Source organism: Bidens hawaiensis, unplaced genomic scaffold (genome assembly GCF_021521415.1).
Source record: "Bidens hawaiensis isolate Kalapana, Puna unplaced genomic scaffold, B.hawaiensis_p1.1 tig00007885_1, whole genome shotgun sequence".
Lineage (NCBI taxonomy): Eukaryota > Viridiplantae > Streptophyta > Magnoliopsida > Asterales > Asteraceae > Bidens > Bidens hawaiensis.
Window position 1 is genome coordinate 1,074,133 of NW_027491548.1, and position 22,841 is coordinate 1,096,973.

Below are 22,841 nucleotides of genomic sequence, written 5' to 3' on the forward strand. Positions count from 1 at the left end.
TATATATTACTAGTAGTTGGCCCCTCTATTATTATTATTATTATTATTATTATTATTGTTGTTTGGTGTTGAAAAAGAATCTATAATAAACTACATTGCCTACATCCAAAGCAATTATTCTGTAACCACTTGCTTCTTGTTTTATTGGTCAATTTAGTCAACCATTGCTCTCAATAATTTCGCCTACCAATAGCACTCTCTTTCTGCAATCCTCTGTTCAAGAGTTTGAATTCTTATTGTTACATACAAAAAAAGGTAAAGGTATATCATCATCATCGTACTCAGTATATCCCACCAATAGCAATGCTATGGTAGGGTCTGAGAAGGGTAAGATGTAGACAGTCTTACCTCTATCCCATAGGGATAGAGAGGCTGCTTCCGGTGAGACCCCCGGCTCGATAGTAGTTTTGCATCAAGCCTTGGAAATAAGGCACATAGCACTCAATCATCAGGGACACCGGCTGATTGGTGCATGTGCCCTTGTCTTTCGGCTATCAACGCCACCACATGATGCCTGATTAACCTTCCGCCACTTTTAACGTTATTTTCACGAGATTAGTAAAATAACGTCAAAATTAGTGCACTTTTACTTTTGCCACCCGAGGGTTCACACATATATACATTATATGCGCGCACCGCAAGCAGGGCGTAGTAAAGGTAAAACATATTGATATATATTACAAATAAATAAAAAGATATATATTGCTCATATGCTTGATTCCTGTTTTGGTGGTAGGAAAAATGGAAGGCCAGAGAGAGCAAATCCATCTTCTGACCCCTTACAAGATGGGTAATTTTCAACTGGCTCACAGGTACATACCATGATTCTCACAGACTACTAGATTTGATATTACTATAACTTATATGATTTGATGTTAAGCAGGATTGTTTTGGCACCAATGACAAGGTTTAGATCTTACAATAGTGTTCCTCAACCACATGCTATCTTGTATTACTCTCAGAGAACCACCAGTGGTGGATTTCTAATTGCTGAAGCCACCGCCATATCGCAAGCTGCCCAAGGGTGAGTGAGTACCATAAAAACATATTCAAGATCAAATGAACATTTGGATGATGCTGTTGTGTTTAAGTTTTAACCTCTACATGAACTTGGTTGGTTTAAGGTTTAAGGATACTCCTGGGATATGGTCAAAGGAACATATTTATGCCTGGAAACCTATTGTGGAAGCCGTTCATGCGAAAGGCGGCATCTTTTTTTGTCAACTTTGGCATCCTGGCAGGGCTTCAGATCAAAGTAATTATTTTGGTTAATGATTAATCACATTGACATTGCCGTTTCCTAACTTTTTTTAAACGTAAGAATTTGTTCTTAATAAACTCATGGGGCCCACCAATACTCTACTAATCAATGAACCAGATAAATGACGGTTTGTGCTAGACAGATGACCTTCGAAAGGTTATGGTAGGAAACTTGTACATGACCTCTTGAAGGTTTACATGGTTATTTCCTTAGGAGGTGCCAGTTTGTGTTCCTGTTATAACATGATTCCTATGATTCTAAAAGCAGGCTTTGAGTCGAATATTGGTCACCCTCCGGTCTCTTCTACAGATAAGCCATGTAGTCCGTTCATCGATACCACTACTGGTGAAGTTTTACTTGAATTTTTACCTCCTCAAAGGCTAAAACCAGAAGAAATTACTGAAATTGTTAATGATTTCAGAGTTGCAGCAAGAAATGCAATGGAAGCTGGTAACCAAGTCTTTAAAAGTTTAGCACAGAACATTATTTTATGATCCCTTTTGCTTAGTTTAAAAATAAATTCTGATTAAAAAACATGCAGGGTTTGATGGAGTCGAAATCCATGGTGCAAACGATTACCTGATTGACCAGTTTTTAAAAGATCAAGTCAACGATCGAAGTGACGAGTATGGAGGTCCATTAGAGAACCGTTGCAAATTTGCCTTACAAGTAGTGGAAGCCGTTGCAAATGAGATTGGAGCCGATAGAGTCGGCATCAGGCTCTCACCTTTTTCAAACTATATGGACTCAGCAGACTCAGACCCAGAAGCTTTAGGTCTATACATGGCTAAATCATTAAACAAATATGGCATTCTCTATTGCCACATGACTGAGTCAAGAGCAGAAGATACACAAGACGAAACTGATCAATGGTCCGACGGTTTGGTGCCCATGAAACAGGCATTCAATGGTACCTTTATTGCAGCTGGTGGGTACGATAGAGAAAATGGAAACAATGCCATAGCTCAAGAACGTGCGGAACTTATAGCTTATGGTCGTTTGTTCTCAGCAAACCCTGATTTGCCTAAAAGATTTGAGCTTGATGCACCCCTTAACAAGTACCAACGAGACACATTTTATATTGGTGATCCGATCGTTGGTTATACCGATTATCCTTTCCTTAAAGATGTAACCAACGAGAATGAGTATCATGAAGAAAGACTCGCGTTTGATGTTTAAACTACAAAAATCTATTTTCATTCATAATACAATACCATGATATTACGGAAAAACAGGTTTAAAATTGAGAGACAACAAAGTATACTATACATCATTACATCTTTCGGAGGCCGTGGTAATCATGTTTTTCATGGTCATTATATATTGTCCTTATTATTGACACATGACCATAATCCTAGTACTTACAAATGACAACCATCATAATTACTTGAGCTAACTTACTTTTCTAACAGCCTCCACTATCGGGCTCAATTGAGCTTAAAAGTCCATTACCTCTAAGCTGTGTGCAATGCTCCTCTGCATCCGGCTGCCCACAAACAATCACCACAGAAAGACCATTAACGTGTGCCTCTTGCATAATATTAACCGCATTGTCAACCGTCATTCCCGGTATAACCTTCATGAGCACTTGCACAACATACTCTCTCTTATTATAGTTGTCATTATGCAGCATCACTCGATATGGCGGGGACATTTTCTTTGATTTCCTGAAACAAAACGAGAGATTATTAGTAAATAATAAGCCACATTTTCTAACACTTAAAAGAATTAGTTTGTTTGTAGCGTTATGCTTACTTCAAGTCAAACTCTGACTCTCGGCCGGGAGTTGTTTTCTCTATAACTGGTTTATCCAGGACCCCACCGCCCTTTTCCTGCAGCCTTGGAGGCGCCATTGTCATAACTGTGATCCATTTTATGCTTTGATTATAAAGCAGGTATTTGTCCCCTGTATATGACATCAATAAAAATCGTACTTATTGAATCAACGAAAAATAGAACTAGACCATGACACAGATAACAGTTGATTAGGATTTAGAAACTAAATTTATATCTGACAGATGAAAACATGTTAAGATATCAACGAAGAACAATGAATAAATCTTTACAGTCACATAGAACAAGGTAAACATGATGGTGTTAGGCGCTGATTAATTACCAGTTAAAATGGGTCAAAATTGTGAAGTATTTTAAAATTTTTACTTATTTTAAAAAATTATATAAAAAGCTTTGTTTATAGAAGTTTGAAAATTACAAATAACATTCCAATCTGAATAATCCCTATTAAATGCTAGTCGGCAAATACCGATTTTTGGAATATTGGTTACTATCGTTACTGGTGAAAATAGCGGTTAGGGTTGATTGTTCTGATAAAATGAATCTTAACCTTATTAACTCTTAGCTGTATAATAAGTCTATACCGGTTACAAATGGGTTCCTGTCTGAAAAGTCCAAAGCAATTAATAACTCGATTATGCAAGTTTGTTGGTGAGGTTGTTCTCAATCAATATGAACAAATAAACCCTAGCGATTATAATAATATGACATGGATGATTGAATTTGTTATAATATAATAAATGCATACCTGATTTGGAATAAAGAAGAGGAGAAGGAGCAAGCCGACCGCAAATGGAAGTCCCCATTCTCTCTCTCACCACACACTACTACACTACCCAACCAACCAACCAATTATGTATATTTTAAATCATTTTTTTTTTTTGAACGGCAAATTAAGATCACTCACGGACCACTGGAGTATCATCGTGTCACCAGCAGAACCACGCGATCATATCCATCTCCACTAGGCAATAATGCCTAACCACCAATTCAGGAGGAAACTCAATAAATCTTGAGAAAACCCCCTTGTGAGATTCGAACCCAGGACCATATGATCCCTAAGCCTTATCCCACCACCAAGATGCCACTAGGCTATAAAGCCATGGACGTATATTTTAAATCATGGTTTGGCTGTTATATGTATGTGGCTTTTATTTTTTTCTTTCCTAAATATTTTCTCACCACATTTCCTTTCTTGATATTTATTTCGGTTAACCCACTACGTGTACATTCTTATTCATTTATATTTATTTTTAACATTTATATAAATTTATACGGTCAATGTTTTTGTTGATTTAGAAATCTGTAGTCGAGATTTGACCACGACTTCAAAACAAAACTCTTCTGCTTCGGAGTGGTATTTCATCAATCATAATACAAATGTGATTTCTCTCTCTACGGTTTATTCTAATTCTAACTATACCTCTATAAAATATTTTGTTTCTGATTTTCATTTAGAGGGAAAAAAAAGTAAAATGAAGAGAAATGAAGGCAATTATAAGGTTATAACTCGTGTAATACACGGGATAGTAAAAAATAATATTACAAACATTTCAAGTCGCAAGTTATTTTATTATTTTTGATCTTACTGGTTTTTAGAAATGTAATTAATAATCCTGTGCTCTTACATAAGCCACTTTTTTCATCAATATTTTTTGATAACATCATGGGAACACTAAGTTATAAGACCTACTTGTATATTTTAAGTTTTTTCCGTTATATTATATAAATTAAAATTTTGAAGTTTAAATACAAAAAATTTAATGAAATATATTGTTTTTGATGTTGAAAAGGTTTTTCCTTATATTATTGATCATTGACATCCAATTTACACAATGATACATTATGATATTGTTATTACAGTTACGGGTCAATTTATTCAAAAAGTAGAACAAAAATGAAAAAGATGAGAATTTTTTGTAGCCACACAAATAAAACTAAAAAAATAAAAAAATAATAAAAAATCATAACTCAAAATTAAATTAAAAAGCGAAAATAGTAAAAAAAAAAACAAAAATGTTTTCGCCATATTTCTCGTTCTAAAAAAACACAATGATGAGTGAAAAAGATCATTGTGGTTTTTTGTTTACCATTGTGTTATATGTTTATTTTCGTTATTGATTTTGTCTTTTTTTCTTGACATTGTATATTTTTTCCTTTATATTGTGTTATATTGCTCAACTGTAACATCCCGAAATTGTCACACCCCAAAATCGTTAACTTGGCAACGGAAGACTTAATTTAGTTAATTTGGGCGGTGACAGACGTTGTTCAGCCAAATCATATTCAAAAATTATGAACCATAAGTTGGACTTTATTAAATATCAGAGTTTTACACGTGTCAAACATGCACGGTTCTATTTTAAATTACAAGTCCAACTATCATTCATTCAAACGCACAACACCATTTTCCCGAGTCCTTCACAAAGCATCCATTTTCTTTATTTACCTGAAAAGTATGTTAAAATAATTTTGTCAACACGAATATTGGTGAGTTTCTCAACTAAAAATCGGGATGTAACAATTCTCGACTTTACATCCTTTTATACATCATTCTTTTCAATGATAATTTTCATTATTCACCATTCTTTTCAATGGTATTTTAATTTCCACTTTTCCAAACATAGTTATATATTTCTTAAACAAAACGTGTTAGTTGTAAACGAGCAAAGAGTACAACACATGTATGACTATCAATATGATAAACCTGATACATACCAAAATCAAAATATTCCCACCTTTTCAACCAGAGCGACTGGAAGAGTGGGGGGTCGAGCCGATAGATCTACCAATATTTTTAGGCCCTTTCTCTCTAGGTTAACGATTTTTCCTTTCATAATGACTCATCCCATTTAACACAATTTGTAAAATATATAGCCCCTTCTTTACATACTTTTCCCCCAAAAACATTTATAAATCATTAAAACATTTAAAAGTGAGGATTTACGAGAAAATTCACCTTTGCGTCAGCTCAAATAACATTCAGTTGTGATTATATGCCAATCAACGTTAAGATCTTATTAACATTCATCTAATTGATGACCGGATTCCTATGTTTAATACCAAGTATATTAACACATAAACATATATTCATATGAAATCTTATTCTAACTTAATTTATGTATCCTCACGTGTTTTATTTATTATAATTCTAATAACTAAATTACAAACTTTTATTGTTTAGGGAAAATCGTAACTAAATCGAATGTTTGAAATATCTTATAAATATATTGGAACAACATAGTTTCAAATAATCGTTGTAAAACTAATATATGTTTTCGAAACTAAACTTGGACGTTATTTAATAAAGAAATATATATTTATTTTAAAATATAGTATTCTTTGATAAATATATTATCTGTCATATAGACGCGTGTTTGAATTCTGACAACTATATTAGATATCATTTTTTAACAAAACATAATACAACCGTTATTATTTATACCAAAGCGCGTATATTAATATACGTAATATAATTTTTTTCATATTTTATATAAAAGATTACATTATCTAAAAATATATTTATTTTTAATATTAATGGTGGTCACTATCCGGATAAACTATTTCAGTCAAAATATCGTGTATATATACAAACATGAATTCGTCCAAGTCTCTATTGTACCATTTTTATCACTCGATAATATTTAGCGATTTTCTAAATAATTATTAACAACATTTTGTTCAAGTTATTTCCGATAACAATATTTTTACTAATATCTTGTTATCTATCTTTTTCAACACTTAAAGATATACCTCCTCGCGTACGGTTCGAGTCTATAAATCTGCTTAAAACCCGCATGCAATGCGATCTGGATGTAGCAACGCGTTCGTTTTTGCGGCACGAACGTTTCTCCGGTCTCGGATCGTTCGTACGACACCTCAAAACCTACATGCAACTTGTTTTAAGAACATATTTTCGTTCAAGAATCTGACCAGTAAGTTACGGAGATTATAACTCACCATCAGACATCTGATCATCGATTCCTTTGGTGGAATCAAAGATCTGCATGTTAGAAAAATTCATCGAAAATTTCAGCTCGATCCAACGGTCAGATCTCTGGGAATCTGCATTTCCTTAGAGCTGCGTTTCCAAAATCCGCCCAGCGAGCTGAACACTAAAACGGGTTTAGAAACTCAACTTAAGCAACTCCAATCCTCATCTCCACCGTTCAAAATGATTATCTATGGGTTGTGAACCCTCTGTAAAAGTATCAAGATGATCAGACAGTTAGATCTTCAGTTATGGTACGATCTTTGCAGACATGCAAAACTAATACAATTTGTCCAGATTTTAAAACTTGTTTTTAAGAAACTTAAGCTCAAAATTAGGAGGATCGGGGCTTACCATTGCGTTCGGGAGGTCGAAAAATGGTTCCGGGTAAAAGATGGACTTCGGACGCCGCCGGACCACCACCGGCCGCCGCCGAACCGCCACGCCGAAAAATGGTTCCTGGTAAAAAACGGACTTCGAAAATACTAATTTGCATTTTCCCGTTTTGTTATAACTTAGAATTGAGTCATGTTTTCGTCGACATTCTCTCTTTTCAATTCTCTGCAGTATTCAGATGAATTCAGCCATGTACATTTTCTCGAATTTCGGGTTGAATATTCACACGTTTAATCGAAAACGTTCGTTTCTTCTAACTTACCACCAAACTTTATTAATTCTCCCAAACTTCTCACGTATTTTACAATATATATATTCCCTTCGTTCTTAGATTAAAATACTATATTTAATTTATGGGTCTTAATCTTCACTTAATCCAGCCTAAACGTGTCTTAATCTCGTTTATGGAATATAATAATACTTTTTATTTTACCGGGTTTCACAGAAATTTTCTAGAATAATATTTAATACATTATTTAATTATGGCGTAATAGTTTACTCGGATTAATAGAGAAATAATAAAGAATTAACAAAATAATAAAGATGGAAGCTTAAGTAGGCTAATTAAATGGAATAAGTATGTACCAAAAAGGAAATATGGGTATTAGGTCCATGTACTTAAGGGCGTATAAATACCCCCTTAAACTCTAATCCTTTTCATTTTCCATCCATCTTATCTTTCAAGAATCTCTACAAACTCAAAACACACACATACAAACCCTACATACGGCCACAAGCAAGAACGAGAATCCAAGACCCAAAACCAAGCAAGATTCTTGATAGATCTTGGATAGTTAAGCAAGATACAAGATTAGAGTTCATCACCAAGATAAACCATAACCTAAAAACGAATAAAGGTACGTTCTTTAACTTTAAAGGTTATTTTTTTACAAACGGTTTGTTATGAAACTTAAAACTAGAGTAGATCGGGTATAAACGAACCATAAAGTAGCAAACTTGATGATAAAATGGACTTAACGAACTTATGGTCATGAACGGCTCGTTTAAAGAAACCCTGGATCTTGTTTTGGACATCTTTAGCCTAAAGCTTCAAACTTTATGGTCACTCGGGTCAAGTTTTGGCCGAAAATGGTTAAAAGGAATGTTTATGGGTTAATACCAAGCTATAAGAGGTATTAAAGTCTTGAAATATAATTAATATGGTGATAAACGAACCAAAGCTGTTCAGCCTATTTGAATACATTATAGAACCAACAGATCATTCGCTTACAATCCTTATATTCGCTTACAATCCTTATATTCGCTTACATTGTCTATACTCGCTTACAAAGACCATACTCGCTTACATTGTCTATACTCGCTTACAAAGACCAGACTCGATTACATCGAGCAATTAGCTTACAATGTGCTCATTAGCTTACAATGTGATCATTACATACAATGTGATCATTAGAATACAAATGTATTCTAATACCATTCAAAATACATGATATTCAAATATAATGCTATTAGAATAGACCGGACTTAACCATTTCTGGTGCAACCTAAAGAAAGAGTATAGGATTAGGAAATTGATACGTGTAATTGATATACAGTTAGCCATGCGCAATTGAAGAAAGGAATCACTATTAACTCCGAAGAAAACCGGAGACATGTGAGTTTCTAGCCCCACTTCCTTGTTATGTTTTCGGGGTTGTGTGCATACTCAATGTGAACGTCAATACACTTACCTTAAATGGTAAGTGTATGCTATAAAGATTAATATGATAGTATATATGAACGTTATGAATGAATGCTTGTCAGGGTGTGAACGATCTTCGGATATTGCACGTATCGACAAGGAGTATGATTGTTAAATGAATGATGTGAAGAACGTTTAGAGTGTTCTTATGCTATGATGTAATTGTTTTATATGTGAAGTATGTGTATGCAGGTACATGAATGGTATGTGAGTTCTACGTCTGACATAGTAAGTTAGGATGGAAAATCCCTCTAACTTCTGTTGGACATAGACTTGGCACGTGATGGCGTAGTTGAGGACTGCGGGCCTTATACGTGATACAGATGATAGATGAGAACGTAGTTAAGGACTGTGGGCCTTATACGTACTTTAGATAGGAGCCAGCATAGGAAAGGACCGCGGACCTTATACGTGCTGTAATTGTATTGTGATAGCATAGGGGAGGACTGCGGACTTCGTAAGACATGTTTATGAAGTAATATGTAACAATTAATGAAAGATTTAATATTCCGCGAAAGTTTTATTTAACTCTGATATTTAGAACTGTGTTTATGAGTAAATCCAACGTCCAATGTGAGGCACCGGTAACGGGGCCTTACATCGGCACTGTGTTATATTTTGCGATCTATTGTGTCTTTTTTTAGTTATAATTGTGTCTTTTGTTCATTTTGTCATTGTGTCTTTGATCTCGGCATTGTGTCTTTTCGTCAATTTTTTAACGGGAATGATGACGGAAACATTTTAGTTTTTATTTTTTATTTGTTTTTTATGTTTGTTTTGAGTTATGATTTTTTTATTATTTTTTTGAATTTATTTTAAGAAGATTTTCTTGTAATCACAAATCTTTTCTCATTTTAGTGTTATTTTGTGTTTTAGATTTACCCTACAATTACATTATAGTAATTAGAAAAAAAATGAAATAATAAAATTTTACAATATTTTATAATCTTAAGTTTGAAAAAATGGCTTAAACTTTTAAGAACTTATTTTAAAGTTCAAAATAAACAAAAAATTTAAAAGTAAAAGTAGTATAACAATACAATCTGAAATATGATTAAATAATTTGATTAACAATAATTACCGAAAATAATGGTAATTTAGAATTTAATTGATTTGTTTAAATACTTTAATATCGGTTACTTGCTTTCTTAAAACCGGGTCAAATTTCCTATATATTGGTTACATTTTTTTAGCAAATGTTAACAAAAATAATGTTAAAAACTAATGATATTAATGTTTTATACTTCTAGTTTGTTATTTATTCTAAGAAACTATTAAAAACAACATTGAATATAAGGTGTTTTAGAAATCAAATTTGAAAATTTTGACAAATGCTGGATAAGATTAAATATGAATGCATGTTAATAAAAACCAAAATAAAACGGTAATAGCATAATTGAAATATTTAGCATTATAAGTTTTATGTCACAAAATATGGTTGTGAAACAAACATCCACATTGCAACTTTGAAAAGATTAATGTTTTTATCTCCCGAAGTAGATTATATGTTCTTGGTAACATCAGTAAGTTGTAAAATACCCTTGTCTATGTTGTAGAAAAAAAAACACAATTGTCAATCTTTTAAAGATCATTTGCTTGAGTAAACTTTACCCAATCATGAACCCCAAACTTCTTAGATGCAAATATCGCGTTCAACATGAACCTGAGTATTAAATTCAACGCCTTCAAGATTTATCATCACCGAATCTCTATTCATGTCTAATATGTTCATCCTTGCAAAATCAATTGGAATACATTATAAAAAATGCAAGTTGAAGAGGTATGTACCCGCCTCAACAACGAACGAGGCGGGTCAACCCACAAGATATAGACAAGAGGCTTGAAATCAAGACTTTATGAAGGCACAAAGCCAAAACCTATGCGCATGGCGCATATCACATATGCTCACGCATATCACATATGCTCAGGCATCACATATGCTCAGGCACCACAGATGCTCACGCATCACATATGCTCAGGTACCACAGATGCTCACGCATCACATATGCTCAGGCACCACAGATGCTCACGCATCACATATGCTCACGCATATCACATATGCGCGTGGCGCATCCGCGCGCGGCGCATATCACATGCTCGTGCATATCACATTTGCGCATGAAACATCTGCGCGTGAGAATAAAGAGAAGACTTCGCGCATCCTCAGGATAGGCGCATATCACACATGCACATGATCAACCTCGTCCTTATCCAAATCAGGATTAGGGCAACCTTGATTGTGCACGTCAGACAACCTTCCAGAAGGTATCTTTTTAAGGAATAAGAATATGCTGATGTTGACAGCTGCCAAATGAAAGGTGGACAACTCAGCATAACTCATGTGCTACCACGTGACTATAACCAATGAAAAAGCACCAGGTGTCCCCAAGGACACGTGGCGCAAATCAATTGGAGGAGGCCAACAAAACCCTAACTGTCACACCCGGCCCTGAACGGCGGAAACAGCCGGGCGCGCGCGAGTGGGGATTGATACTTAAGCACGGGCCATTGCAAACATTCAAGATAAGATTTTCATTGCGCATGAAATGTTTAATACAAATACATTACATTGTTTAAAAATTACATAAAATCATCCAAGTATAAAAACTGTTGAAGATTTCCACGCCATATCCCCTTGCGCGGCGAGAACAACCACGCGCATCGAAGGGATAGAACTAAAATCTTCCAAAAAGCTAGTTTTAGATGTTCAGCGTGAGGTGCTCTAAGTGTGACTCCATGCGCTACCTAGTTATCTCCTGAAAGACACGTAAAACATTTGAATCAGTATAAACTGAGTGAGTTCACAAGTTTTAGTAACTTGATTAATCGTATCGCGTCATAGTCTTGGCGAAAATCATATTAAAACACATTTCTGATTTCATGTCTAAACATATGCTTGATAAACTGTATGAAAACATAGATCTGACAACATATTTTTGATAGATCCGTTCCGCGGGTTACGCGCGAACGTTTCTGGAAAACGTACTCGTCTATGCAAAGTGGCGCTGCCACTACGATCTAAAATAGTGTAATACCGTCCCGCGGGTTGCGCGTGGACATTTCTGAAAAGCCGTGCTCGTCCATGCAAAGTGGCGCTGCCACTACGAGCGAATAATACTGTAATACCGTCCCGCGGGTTACGCGCGGACGTTGTGCCGGAAAACAAGGCGCTCGTCTGCGTAAGAGGAGCGACCTCTACGAGCGGGCTCAATCCCATAGTACTGCCCCATGACCATACTAGGCACTCGTCCATGCAAAGAGGTGCGACCCCTACGAGTGGGTGGATCAAACCAGCAGTCCCTACCCTTAGAGTTCCAATGGTAAAGTGATCACTTACTTGAGTTCTGGCGCACATACATCGTAAACCATAGATAACCGTTTGCATTGCTCATCATGAAACGTAATTTAAACACATTCGTTTACATAACTTGTAAGTATACCATGATAAATCGTAATTTAAGCACGTGTCCCTCGCCCCGAAAACAGTTTAAAAACAGTGAAAATAGTGAAAATAGGGGCTGTGAGACTCACCTGTGGTTCTTGTTAAGGGATTAATCGAGATTCGGGTTTTCTTGGTGTTGGCCTTTGAATTGAAGGTCTAGAATACGATTAAATAACAAGAAGTATATATATTAAGATCAAGAAATAGGGGAATATAAGGGTTGGAAAGTAGATCTCAAGGTTATAATCTCGGCTTACCTAGTAACAGGATCGGAAATGAAAACAACGGATGCTTGGGAGATGATTAGTGCAAGTTTGCAGTTCTTAAGAGAGAAGTTTGAAGTGTGTTTGGGTGATAATTTAGGTTACATATTTATAGGCAAACTCAAGGGAACACAATCCCTTGCTTTAGGGGATTGTAATCTTTTCATATCTAGGTGTAATGATGATAAAGTATGGAAATTATTATTATTTATTTAAAAGTGGAGGAGTGGATAAAAGATTTTGATTTGATTTGGACAGAACATGCAGGTCTGTGGTTGGTGAGAATAGGGTGGCTGACAGTTGACTTTTCATGTTACAGTATGCTTTTTCAGGTGCTTTTGTCAGTGTACAGTAAAAAAAATAGAAATTTCTGAAACACGCTACTGTTTCCTTTTGGGCGGGAATAATCCTCCTTAAATCTGGAGATTAGGCTAAGTGTTCTGCGCGTATAACTTTGTGCGCATAGCTTTCTGCGTGAAGGACATTTCTTTGCTGCGGGTAGGTGCGTAACCTTCTCGCAGTCAGGGACATTGAGTTTCATTTGTAAATTCTCCAGGTGGTCTTGGTATTTCAACATAGTGATCAGTCATGTTGAAGTCAATTCCATCTTGGAGCTTCAGACAAACTAGCTCTCAATGTTCCCGCCATGCGGGGAGGTTAGTTCCCTTCCGCACGCGCATAAACGATTTAGGATGCACCCGCCTTAGCATCATGCGGGATGGTCAACCCATTAGACAACATAAAGTTAAGTTACATGAAAACATAAAGCCAAAACATTCGCGCATGGCGCATATAACATATGCCCACGCTGGTTTTTACATCGCGCGCTCGCGCAGGGCGCACATGACGTGCCCGCGCTGACTCTAACATAGCGCGCTCGCGCAGGGCGAACATAACAATTGCCCGCGCTGATTCTATCATAGCGCGCTCGCGCAGGGCGAACATAACAATTGCCCGCGCTGATTCTAACATAGCGCGCTTAATGTTCACAATCACCTAATTATTAGGTTGATTACTTAGTTTATAGGATTGGGAAATTACCGGGTGTCACATTTTCCCCCTGTTAAGAGAATTTCGTCCCGAAATTTAGGAGACGTTGCTGGCAGAAGCCATGCTCTGAAAGAGGTGTGGGTATTTCATGCGCATCTGGTCTTCTCTTTCCCAAGTGAATTCAGGCCCACGCCTCGAGTTCCATTGAACCTTTACTAACTTGATTCTGCTTCTGCGTAACTTTTGTTCTTTCCAATCGGTTACGGCTAGAGGCTCTTCTACGAAGTGCAGTTGTTTGTCGATGTGAATCTCTTCCAACGGCAAAATCAACGTTTCGTCAGATAAGCACTTTTTGAGGTTGGATACATGGAACGTATCATGAACTCCACTGAGTTCGGCGGGTAAACGGAGTTTATAAGCAACTGGACCGATCCTTTCCAGGATCTCAAATGGTCCAATGTAGCGCGGATTTAACTTTCCTCGCTTGCCGAAACGGGGGACTCCCTTCCATGGAGAGACTTTCAAAAGTACTTTATCCCCTACTTGAAACTCCAACGGTTTCCTTCGCACATCTGCGTAGCTCTTCTGTCTGTCGCGCGCTGTCTTAAGGCGATCCCGTATCTGAAAAATCTTGTCTGTTGTTTCTTGGATCAATTCTGGACCAGTCATTTGCTTGTCACCCACTTCAGCCCAGCACAGTGGGGATCTACACTTGCGCCCATACAAAGCTTCAAACGGCGCAGCCTTGAGGCTTGTGTGATAACTGTTGTTGTAAGAAAATTCGACCAATGGGAGATGAGTATCCCAGCTACCTCCGAAATCGATTGCGCACAGCGCGCAGCATATCTTCCAATGTCTGGATTGTTCGCTCGCTTTGTCCATCTGTTTGGGGATGATATGCCGTACTCATGTCAAGACGAGTACCTAAAGCCCCTTGTAACGATCTCCAAAATCTTGAGGTGAACCGACTATCTCTATCAGAAATGATGGACACCGGGACTCTATGTTTTGAAACTACTTCTCGAATATACAATCGAGCTAACTTTTCCATCTTATCGGTTTCCTTGATCGGCAGGAAGTGCGCTGACTTAGTTAGCCGATCCACAATAACCCAGATCGTGTCATAACCCCCAGGTGTCCTTGGCAGTTTGGTGATGAAGTCCATAGAGATTTGTTCCCACTTCCACATAGGAATTTCTGGCTGTTGAAGCAACCCTGATGGTTTCTGGTATTCAGCCTTTACCTTCGAACACGTCAGGCACTTACTGACATACGTCGCGATGACGCCTTTAAGATTGGGCCACCAATACAGCGCTTTAACATCTTGGTACATCTTGTCTGCGCCAGGATGTACGGAATACCGCGTCTTGTGAGCTTCGTTTAATACTTGCTCGCGCAATCCTCCCTTGAGAGGGACCCATATGCGGTTAGCAAAATATCGAGTGTCGTTCTCTTTGAGCTCCAAATCCTTAATCATACCCCCAAGGGATTCGTTTTTAACAAACTCTGGTTTCAAGGCTTCTTGCTGAGCGTCTCGGACGCGGGTAGAGAGATCTGCGCGAATGGTCAGTTTTAGAGCCTTGACTCGCAGCGTTTTTATTCGCTCCTTCCTACTTAGCGCGTCTGCTACCACATTCGCCTTTCCAGGGTGATACTTTATTTCACAATCATAATCATTCAACAATTCAACCCATCTTCGTTGCCTCATGTTTAAATCCTTTTGATCAAATATATGTTGAAGGCTCTTGTGATCCGTAAAGATTATACACTTTGTACCATAGAGGTAATGGCGCCAAATCTTTAGCGCGAAGACAACCGCTCCAAGTTCCAGATCATGCGTTGTGTAGTTCTTTTCATTGGTCTTGAGTTGGCGCGAGGCATACGCTATGACTTTGTCTCGCTGCATAAGGACACATCCGAGTCCCTGATGTGAAGCGTCGCAGTAAACGACGATGTCATCCGTCCCCTCGGGCAGAGACAAAATTGGCGCACTACATAACTTCTGTTTTAACATTTGAAATGCCGCTTCCTGATTTTCGCCCCAAACAAACTTCTTGTCTTTCTGAGTTAGCGCGGTCAGTGGTAGAGCTATCTTGGAGAAGTTCTCAATGAAGCGTCGATAGTAGCCAGCTAGTCCTAGGAATTGCCTCACCTCAGTTGGGGTTTTTGGCGCTTCCCAGTTTTCGATGGCCTTGACTTTGGAAGGATCAACGTGTATTCCTTTCTCGTTTACAACGTGACCGAGAAAGTGAACTTCTCTAAGCCAAAACTCGCACTTGGAAAACTTCGCATACAACTTTTCTTTCCTCAACAATTCCAAAATCAATCTCAGGTGTTGCTCATGCTCGGCCTTGGTCCGAGAGTAAATTAGAATATCATCTAAAAATACAATTACAAATTTATCCAAGTATGGTTTGCACACGCGGTTCATCAGATCCATGAATACCGCCGGTGCATTAGTTAGCCCGAAAGGCATCACTAAGAACTCATGATGGCCGTATCTAGTTCGGAAGGCTGTTTTCGGCACATCTTCCTCATGGACCCTAAGTTGGTGGTATCCTGACCGTAGATCTATCTTCGAATAATAACTGGATCCCTGCAACTGGTCAAATAAGTCGTCAATCCTCAGTAAGGGGTACCGATTCTTGATTGTCAGCTTGTTCAGCTCCCTGTAGTCAATACACATCCGGAAGGAACCATCCTTCTTCTTAACAAACAGTACTGGAGCTCCCCAAGGTGAAAAGCTTGGGCGTATGAAACCCTTATCCAATAGTTCCTGTAACTGATTGGATAGCTCTTGCATCTCAGATGGAGCTAATCGATAAGGCGCTCGAGCTACTGGCGCAGCTCCTGGGACTAAATCAATACGAAATTCGACTTGTCGCGGCGGCGGTAATCCGGGCAAATCTTCAGGAAAAACTTCTGGAAATTCGCGCACTACTGGTAAGTCTTCAATTCTTCGCTCATCTCCTTTCTTCTCTACTACATGCGCCAGGAAGGCGTAGCACCCTTTCCTTAGGCACTTGCGCGCCTTTAGGCACGAAATCAGTTTCGTCGCAACTCCCCTTCTTTCCCCTTGAATTACCAAGGTTTCTCCGTTCAACAGTGGGATCTGAACCTGCTTCTCATGGCAATTAACCTCTGCGTGGTTCTCGACTAACCAATCCATACCTACCACAATGTCAAAACTTCCCAAGTCTATTGGCAACAAATTAATATTGAACCCGTGACCTCCCATGACTATAACACATTGTTCAGTTCTTTCGTTCGCGCATAACTGCCTACCATTGGCTAGTTCTATAGTATAAGGCGTGTCTAGCCTACTGCTTGCTAGGCCTAGGGAGTTTTTAAACTCAGCGGATATAAAACTTAGGTCAGCACCAGTAACAAATAAAACAGATGCAAAATGGCCGTTAAGCAAAAACGTACCGGTTACCACATTCGGCTCTTCTTTAGCTTCGCCCGCGCCGATCACAAAAGCTCTCCCGCGAGCTTGGTTTCCCTTTTGCGGGCAATCCCGACTAAAATGCCCTGGCTTCCCGCATGCGTAGCAGTTGTCGCTCGCTCCAGCTTCTCTGATACGGCAATTCATCGCCTTGTGCCCTGGTCTGCCACATTTGGCGCATTCGATTCTTGCGCATTCACCCTCGTGGTGATACTTGCATTTGCTGCACCATGGGCGAGGCCCGCTGTATCCTTTCCTTGATGGCTCTGCGGCTTGGATCGCGTAAACCTTTGCGCTCTCCTGCTTCTTGAACGGTGGCTGCTTGGAGTCGGACCCTCGGTGGTGAGAGTTCCATTTCCTCTTGGAGTCAGAGGTTCGCAGCTCGTTTCGCGCGTAGTCAACATACCCGCACGGACCGTATCCCTTGTAAGGGTGATGGCCCGCGCTACCGCCTCGTCAAAGGTTGGAGGCGCTGCGGCGTTGAGCGGAACCCTAACAACAGGAGGTAACCGAAAGATATACCTCTCGATCTTCTTTTCCTCCGTGTTTGCCATGTCTGGCACCAACTGGCAAAGCTCGTTGAACCGGTTGTTGTAGGCGTCGATATCCGTTCCTACCATGGTGTGGTTCCAGAATTCCTGTTGCAGACTCTGGATTTCTGCGCGAGAGCAGAACTTTCTCATCAACATTTCTTTCAGCTCCTCCCAGGTCCTGTGAAGAGCAACTTCTCGCCCCAAGGTCTTCACTTGAAGCTTCCACCAAGACGAAGCTGCTTCTTGGAACATGCAGGTCGCGTAAAGGACCTTCTGGTTCTCACTACATCCGCTAATGGAGAGAACTGTCTCCATCTTGTCAATCAAGTTGTAGAGCCCAATGGCCCCTTCGGTACCCTTGAATGGCCAAGGCCTACAGGCCATAAATGTCTTATAGGAGCACCCTTTGTCCAAGGCTCCTGATTCGGGTTCTGGGGTCTCGTTCTGACGACCCTGACTTGATTCGGCCTTGCTGGCCTCATGTGTCGCGATCGCCTGCGCGATTATTTCCGCGAGTTCCTCGGGTGTCATGGTGATTCCCTTGGCTCTAGTTGGAGGCATTCTCGCTCTAAAAGAGAATGAAAATATATTAAACTTAGCGCATGTACTCTGAGCACATAATGTTCTTTATCTTTATTCACTAGACACTGTGTGACCCGTGTTCCTAAGTGTGTGTATAGTTTCTTTTGAAAATATTTTCTTTGAAAAATATTTCATGCGATTCCCCAACGGTTATAGTCTAGGTTAAAACTTCTTTTCCTAGTTCGCTATAACCAGTGCTCTGATACCAATCTGTCACACCCGGCCCTGAACGGCGGAAACAGCCGGGCGCGCGCGAGTGGGGATTGATACTTAAGCACGGGCCATTGCAAACATTCAAGATAAGATTTTCATTGCGCATGAAATGTTTAATACAAATACATTACATTGTTTAAAAATTACATAAAATCATCCAAGTATAAAAACTGTTGAAGATTTCCACGCCATATCCCCTTGCGCGGCGAGAACAACCACGCGCATCGAAGGGATAGAACTAAAATCTTCCAAAAAGCTAGTTTTATATGTTCAGCGTGAGGTGCTCTAAGTGTGACTCCATGCGCTACCTAGTTATCTCCTGAAAGACACGTAAAACATTTGAATCAGAATAAACTGAGTGAGTTCACAAGTTTTAGTAACTTGATTAATCGTATCGCGTCATAGTCTTGGCGAAAATCATATTAAAACACATTTCTGATTTCATGTCTAAACATATGCTTGATAAACTGTATGAAAACATAGATCTGACAACATATTTTTGATAGATCCGTTCCGCGGGTTACGCGCGAACGTTTCTGGAAAACGTACTCGTCTATGCAAAGTGGCGCTGCCACTACGAGCTAAAATAGTGTAATACCGTCCCGCGGGTTGCGTGTAGACATTTCTGAAAAGCCGTGCTCGTCCATGCAAAGTGGCGCTGCCACTACGAGCGAATAATACTGTAATACCGTCCCGCGGGTTACGCGCGGACGTTGTGCCGGAAAACAAGGCGCTCGTCTGCGTAAGAGGAGCGACCTCTACGAGCGGGCTCAATCCCATAGTACTGCCCCATGACCATACTAGGCACTCGTCCATGCAAAGAGGTGCGACCCCTACGAGTGGGTGGATCAAACCAGCAGTCCCTACCCTTAGAGTTCCAATGGTAAAGTGATCACTTACTCGAGTTCTGGCGCACATACATCGTAAACCATAGATAACCGTTTGCATTGCTCATCATGAAACGTAATTTAAACACATTCGTTTACATAACTTGTAAGTATACCATGATAAATCGTAATTTAAGCACGTGTCCCTCGCCCCGAAAACAGTTTAAAAACAGTGAAAATAGTGAAAATAGGGGCTGTGAGACTCACCTGTGGTTCTTGTTAAGGGATTAATCGAGATTCGGGTTTTCTTGGTGTTGGCCTTTGAATTGAAGGTCTAGAATACGATTAAATAACAAGAAGTATATATATTAAGATCAAGAAATAGGGGATTATAAGGGTTGGAAAGTAGATCTCAAGGTTATAATCTCGGCTTACCTAGTAACAGGATCGGAAATGAAAACAACGGATGCTTGGGAGATGATTAGTGCAAGTTTGCAGTTCTTAAGAGAGAAGTTTGAAGTGTGTTTGGGTGATAATTTAGGTTACATATTTATAGGCAAACTCAAGGGAACACAATCCCTTGCTTTAGGGGATTGTAATCTTTTCATATCTAGGTGTAATGATGATAAAGTATGGAAATTATTACTATTTATTTAAAAGTGGAGGAGTGGATAAAAGATTTTGATTTGATTTGGACAGAACATGCAGGTCTGTGGGTGGTGAGAATAGGGTGGCTGACAGTTGACTTTTCATGTTACAGTATGCTTTTTCAGGTGCTTTTGTCAGTGTACAGTAAAAAAAATAGAAATTTCTGAAACACGCTACTGTTTCCTTTTGGGCGGGAATAATCCTCCTTAAATCTGGAGATTAGGCTAAGTGTTCTGCGCGTATAACTTTGTGCGCATAGCTTTCTGCGTGAAGGACATTTCTTTGCTGCGGGTAGGTGCGTAACCTTCTCGCAGTCAGGGACATTGAGTTTCATTTGTAAATTCTCCAGGTGGTCTTGGTATTTCAACATAGTGATCAGTCATGTTGAAGTCAATTCCATCTTGGAGCTTCAGACAAACTAGCTCTCAATGTTCCCGCCATGCGGGGAGGTTAGTTCCCTTCCGCACGCGCATAAACGATTTAGGATGCACCCGCCTTAGCATCATGCGGGATGGTCAACCCATTAGACAACATAAAGTTAAGTTACATGAAAACATAAAGCCAAAACATTCGCGCATGGCGCATATAACATATGCCCACGCTGGTTTTTACATCGCGCGCTCGCGCAGGGAGCACATGACGTGCCCGCGCTGACTCTAACATAGCGCGCTCGCGCAGGGCGAACATAACAATTGCCCGCGCTGATTCTATCATAGCGCGCTCGCGCAGGGCGAACATAACAATTGCCCGCGCTGATTCTAACATAGCGCGCTTAATGTTCACAATCACCTAATTATTAGGTTGATTACTTAGTTTATAGGATTGGGAAATTACCGGGTGTCACACTAACTGGGTCTGAGCCCAATCAGTGGAAACCCTAGCACTATAAATACAGCATCAACTCCACAAGGAGGGACATTCAATCACATTCAATTACATTCAATCACAGACAGTTACAGTCAGTAACACACACAATCACATCCAATCACATCCAATTACAGAGTATTCAGCTATTAAGCAATACTCTTCAGATTTCCTTACTCTGATATTATTATCTTCTCCCACAAATACTTATTCTCACACCGGAGGGTTACCCCAAAGAGGACCCCTCTGTCCCTTTCTGAGGGGTAAGTTGACGGTGCTGTTCATTTTGTAGGTGGAAGAACCCAGATCCAAGAAAACCATCGGTGAAATAGTATAATCACACCCGAGGAAAGTAGATCGTCTACCAGTGAGTCGATCCACGTTTCTTCATTGGCGCCATCCACTGTTACAACGGCAACAAGATCTCATCAGATCTATATATATAAAAAAAAATTTTTTCACCATGGTTTCTGGCGTTCGTAACGTTGATCAAGTTCTGGAGGATATTGAACGTGAGGATGTTAATGAGGGACAACAGTTTCTGAGGGTGCCGCGTGATTCTACGCGCACCACCAGTAACCGTCCCTTCATCACAACTCCTCATGGCCAGACTGAAACTCCTCCAGACGATCTCACGTTACAAAATCTTGCCGGCGCGAAACAAAAAGGACCAATGGGTCCAGAAGATGAAACAAATGACCCTAAAGAATGGCTCATAAACGAGCAGCGGTGTCTAATGGACAAGTACAATGAGATGGTCAAACACAAAAAGTCAGCCGACTTAACACAAAGGCTAGCGTTTGACAAGCAAAACGTTCATGGAACAAAAAGGGCGCGCGCGCCGGAAGAAGGACATTCTGTTCACACTGCACACACTGAGTTTAGTGATGAAGAAGTGCACAGCATGAGGAAGACGCGAGATACTCATGCAGGAGGCTCACAGCTCCGCGCGCACGTGAACATGGCGCCTGGAGCCAGAGCCGATCTGGATCTGCAAATACCATACAGCCCACCAGTTAGAGGGCAAGTGGACGTAACCACACCATATAGACCAGCCATCTTGGTGAAACATTCAAAGTTCACTGAGCGCATCGCGAAGGCTCCCATCCAGCACAAAACCAAGATGCCAAGTGGTTTGGGCAAATATGACGGCACAACAGATCCAGACGATTTCTTGCAAGGTTTTTACAACACGGGAAACCTAGAGAGCTGGACGATGCCAACATGGTGTCACATGTTTGCTCGCTGCCTCACGGGCGCGGCGCGTGTCTGGTTCGAGAGCTTGCCGACTGGGCATATCGATGGGTTCGAGGAACTATTGGAAAGGTTCCAAGCCCACTTCGTACAGCAGCGCAGACACACGCGCGACCCTGATGACATCATGCACTGCGTGCGCAGGAATGATGAAACGATTGAAGACTACATAACACGTTTCAATCAGGAGTCTCTGGCAATCGGAGGTATAACTGAGCAACTCCTGCGCGTGGCCTTTATACAAGGCGCGCAGTGATCAACTCCGCCGAGCTCTCGTAAGCAGAGATGGCATGCCCACCACTTGGGCCAAACTAATGGAAGCATCGCGAGTCTTCGCGAGAAATGAAAAACAAATCGCCCAAGATAGGGCAAGAGAAAGAGCGCATCAAGCTGAGTCACCGCGCAGCAACGAAAAAAGGGGCAAACAGAACTTTGTATGGTCCAGGTTGCAACCAACCAGTTTTTCTTCCGCAGAAAAGCAAGCGCAACCAAGCTCACCCCAGCCCCAAAAAGATGTTCGTAATCGCGGGGAGGGTGACAAGAGGGAAGGCGGCAGAGATCCTAACAGACCTCTGCCAAGAATATGGACTCCCCTCACTAAAACGCCTTCGCAGGTGTTAAGCACTGAGAATGTCC

At 39.9% G+C, this 22,841-nt stretch overlaps 2 protein-coding genes across 3 annotated transcripts; one reads left to right on the plus strand and one right to left on the minus strand.

The window, feature by feature from the left end:
• The first annotated feature begins 692 nt into the window (after positions 1 to 692).
• Positions 693 to 2,455, plus strand: LOC143636363 (putative 12-oxophytodienoate reductase 11). 2 transcript variants are annotated; one of them, XM_077103977.1, is made up of 5 exons: positions 693 to 812; positions 884 to 1,024; positions 1,125 to 1,255; positions 1,529 to 1,711; positions 1,803 to 2,455. In XM_077103977.1, the coding sequence occupies exons 1-5, from the start codon at positions 742 to 744 to the stop codon at positions 2,438 to 2,440; spliced, it is 1,164 nt and encodes a 387-aa protein (XP_076960092.1). In that variant the 5' UTR covers positions 693 to 741; the 3' UTR covers positions 2,441 to 2,455. The 2 variants fall into 2 exon arrangements, with proteins under 2 accessions (XP_076960092.1, XP_076960093.1); XM_077103978.1 differs by having other exon boundaries at positions 716 to 790.
• A 49-nt stretch (positions 2,456 to 2,504) lies between these two features.
• On the minus strand, positions 2,505 to 3,867 carry LOC143636364 (ATP-dependent Clp protease adapter protein CLPS1, chloroplastic-like). The gene is made up of 3 exons (XM_077103979.1): positions 3,804 to 3,867; positions 3,017 to 3,167; positions 2,505 to 2,928 (listed from the first exon to the last, which is right to left on the minus strand). Exons 1-3 carry the CDS (start codon positions 3,859 to 3,861, stop codon positions 2,667 to 2,669), a joined length of 471 nt encoding a protein of 156 aa, XP_076960094.1. The 5' UTR covers positions 3,862 to 3,867; the 3' UTR covers positions 2,505 to 2,666.
• Between the last annotated feature and the right edge of the window lie 18,974 nt (positions 3,868 to 22,841).

Bases quoted from the DNA above. Each gene is read 5' to 3' on its own strand.
- LOC143636363 (XM_077103977.1), top strand. From the start codon at position 742: ATGGAAGGCCAGAGAGAGCAAATCCATCTTCTGACCCCTTACAAGATG. The intron at 813-883 runs GTACATACCATG...GATGTTAAGCAG, and splicing joins AATTTTCAACTGGCTCACAG to GATTGTTTTGGCACCAATGA. The intron at 1,256-1,528 runs GTAATTATTTTG...TTCTAAAAGCAG, and splicing joins TGGCAGGGCTTCAGATCAAA to GCTTTGAGTCGAATATTGGT.
- LOC143636364 (XM_077103979.1), bottom strand. From the start codon at position 3,861: ATGGGGACTTCCATTTGCGGTCGGCTTGCTCCTTCTCCTCTTCTTTAT. The intron at 3,168-3,803 runs GTATGCATTTAT...TGTCATATACAG, and splicing joins TCTTCTTTATTCCAAATCAG to GGGACAAATACCTGCTTTAT. The intron at 2,929-3,016 runs GTAAGCATAACG...GTTTTGTTTCAG, and splicing joins GAGTCAGAGTTTGACTTGAA to GAAATCAAAGAAAATGTCCC.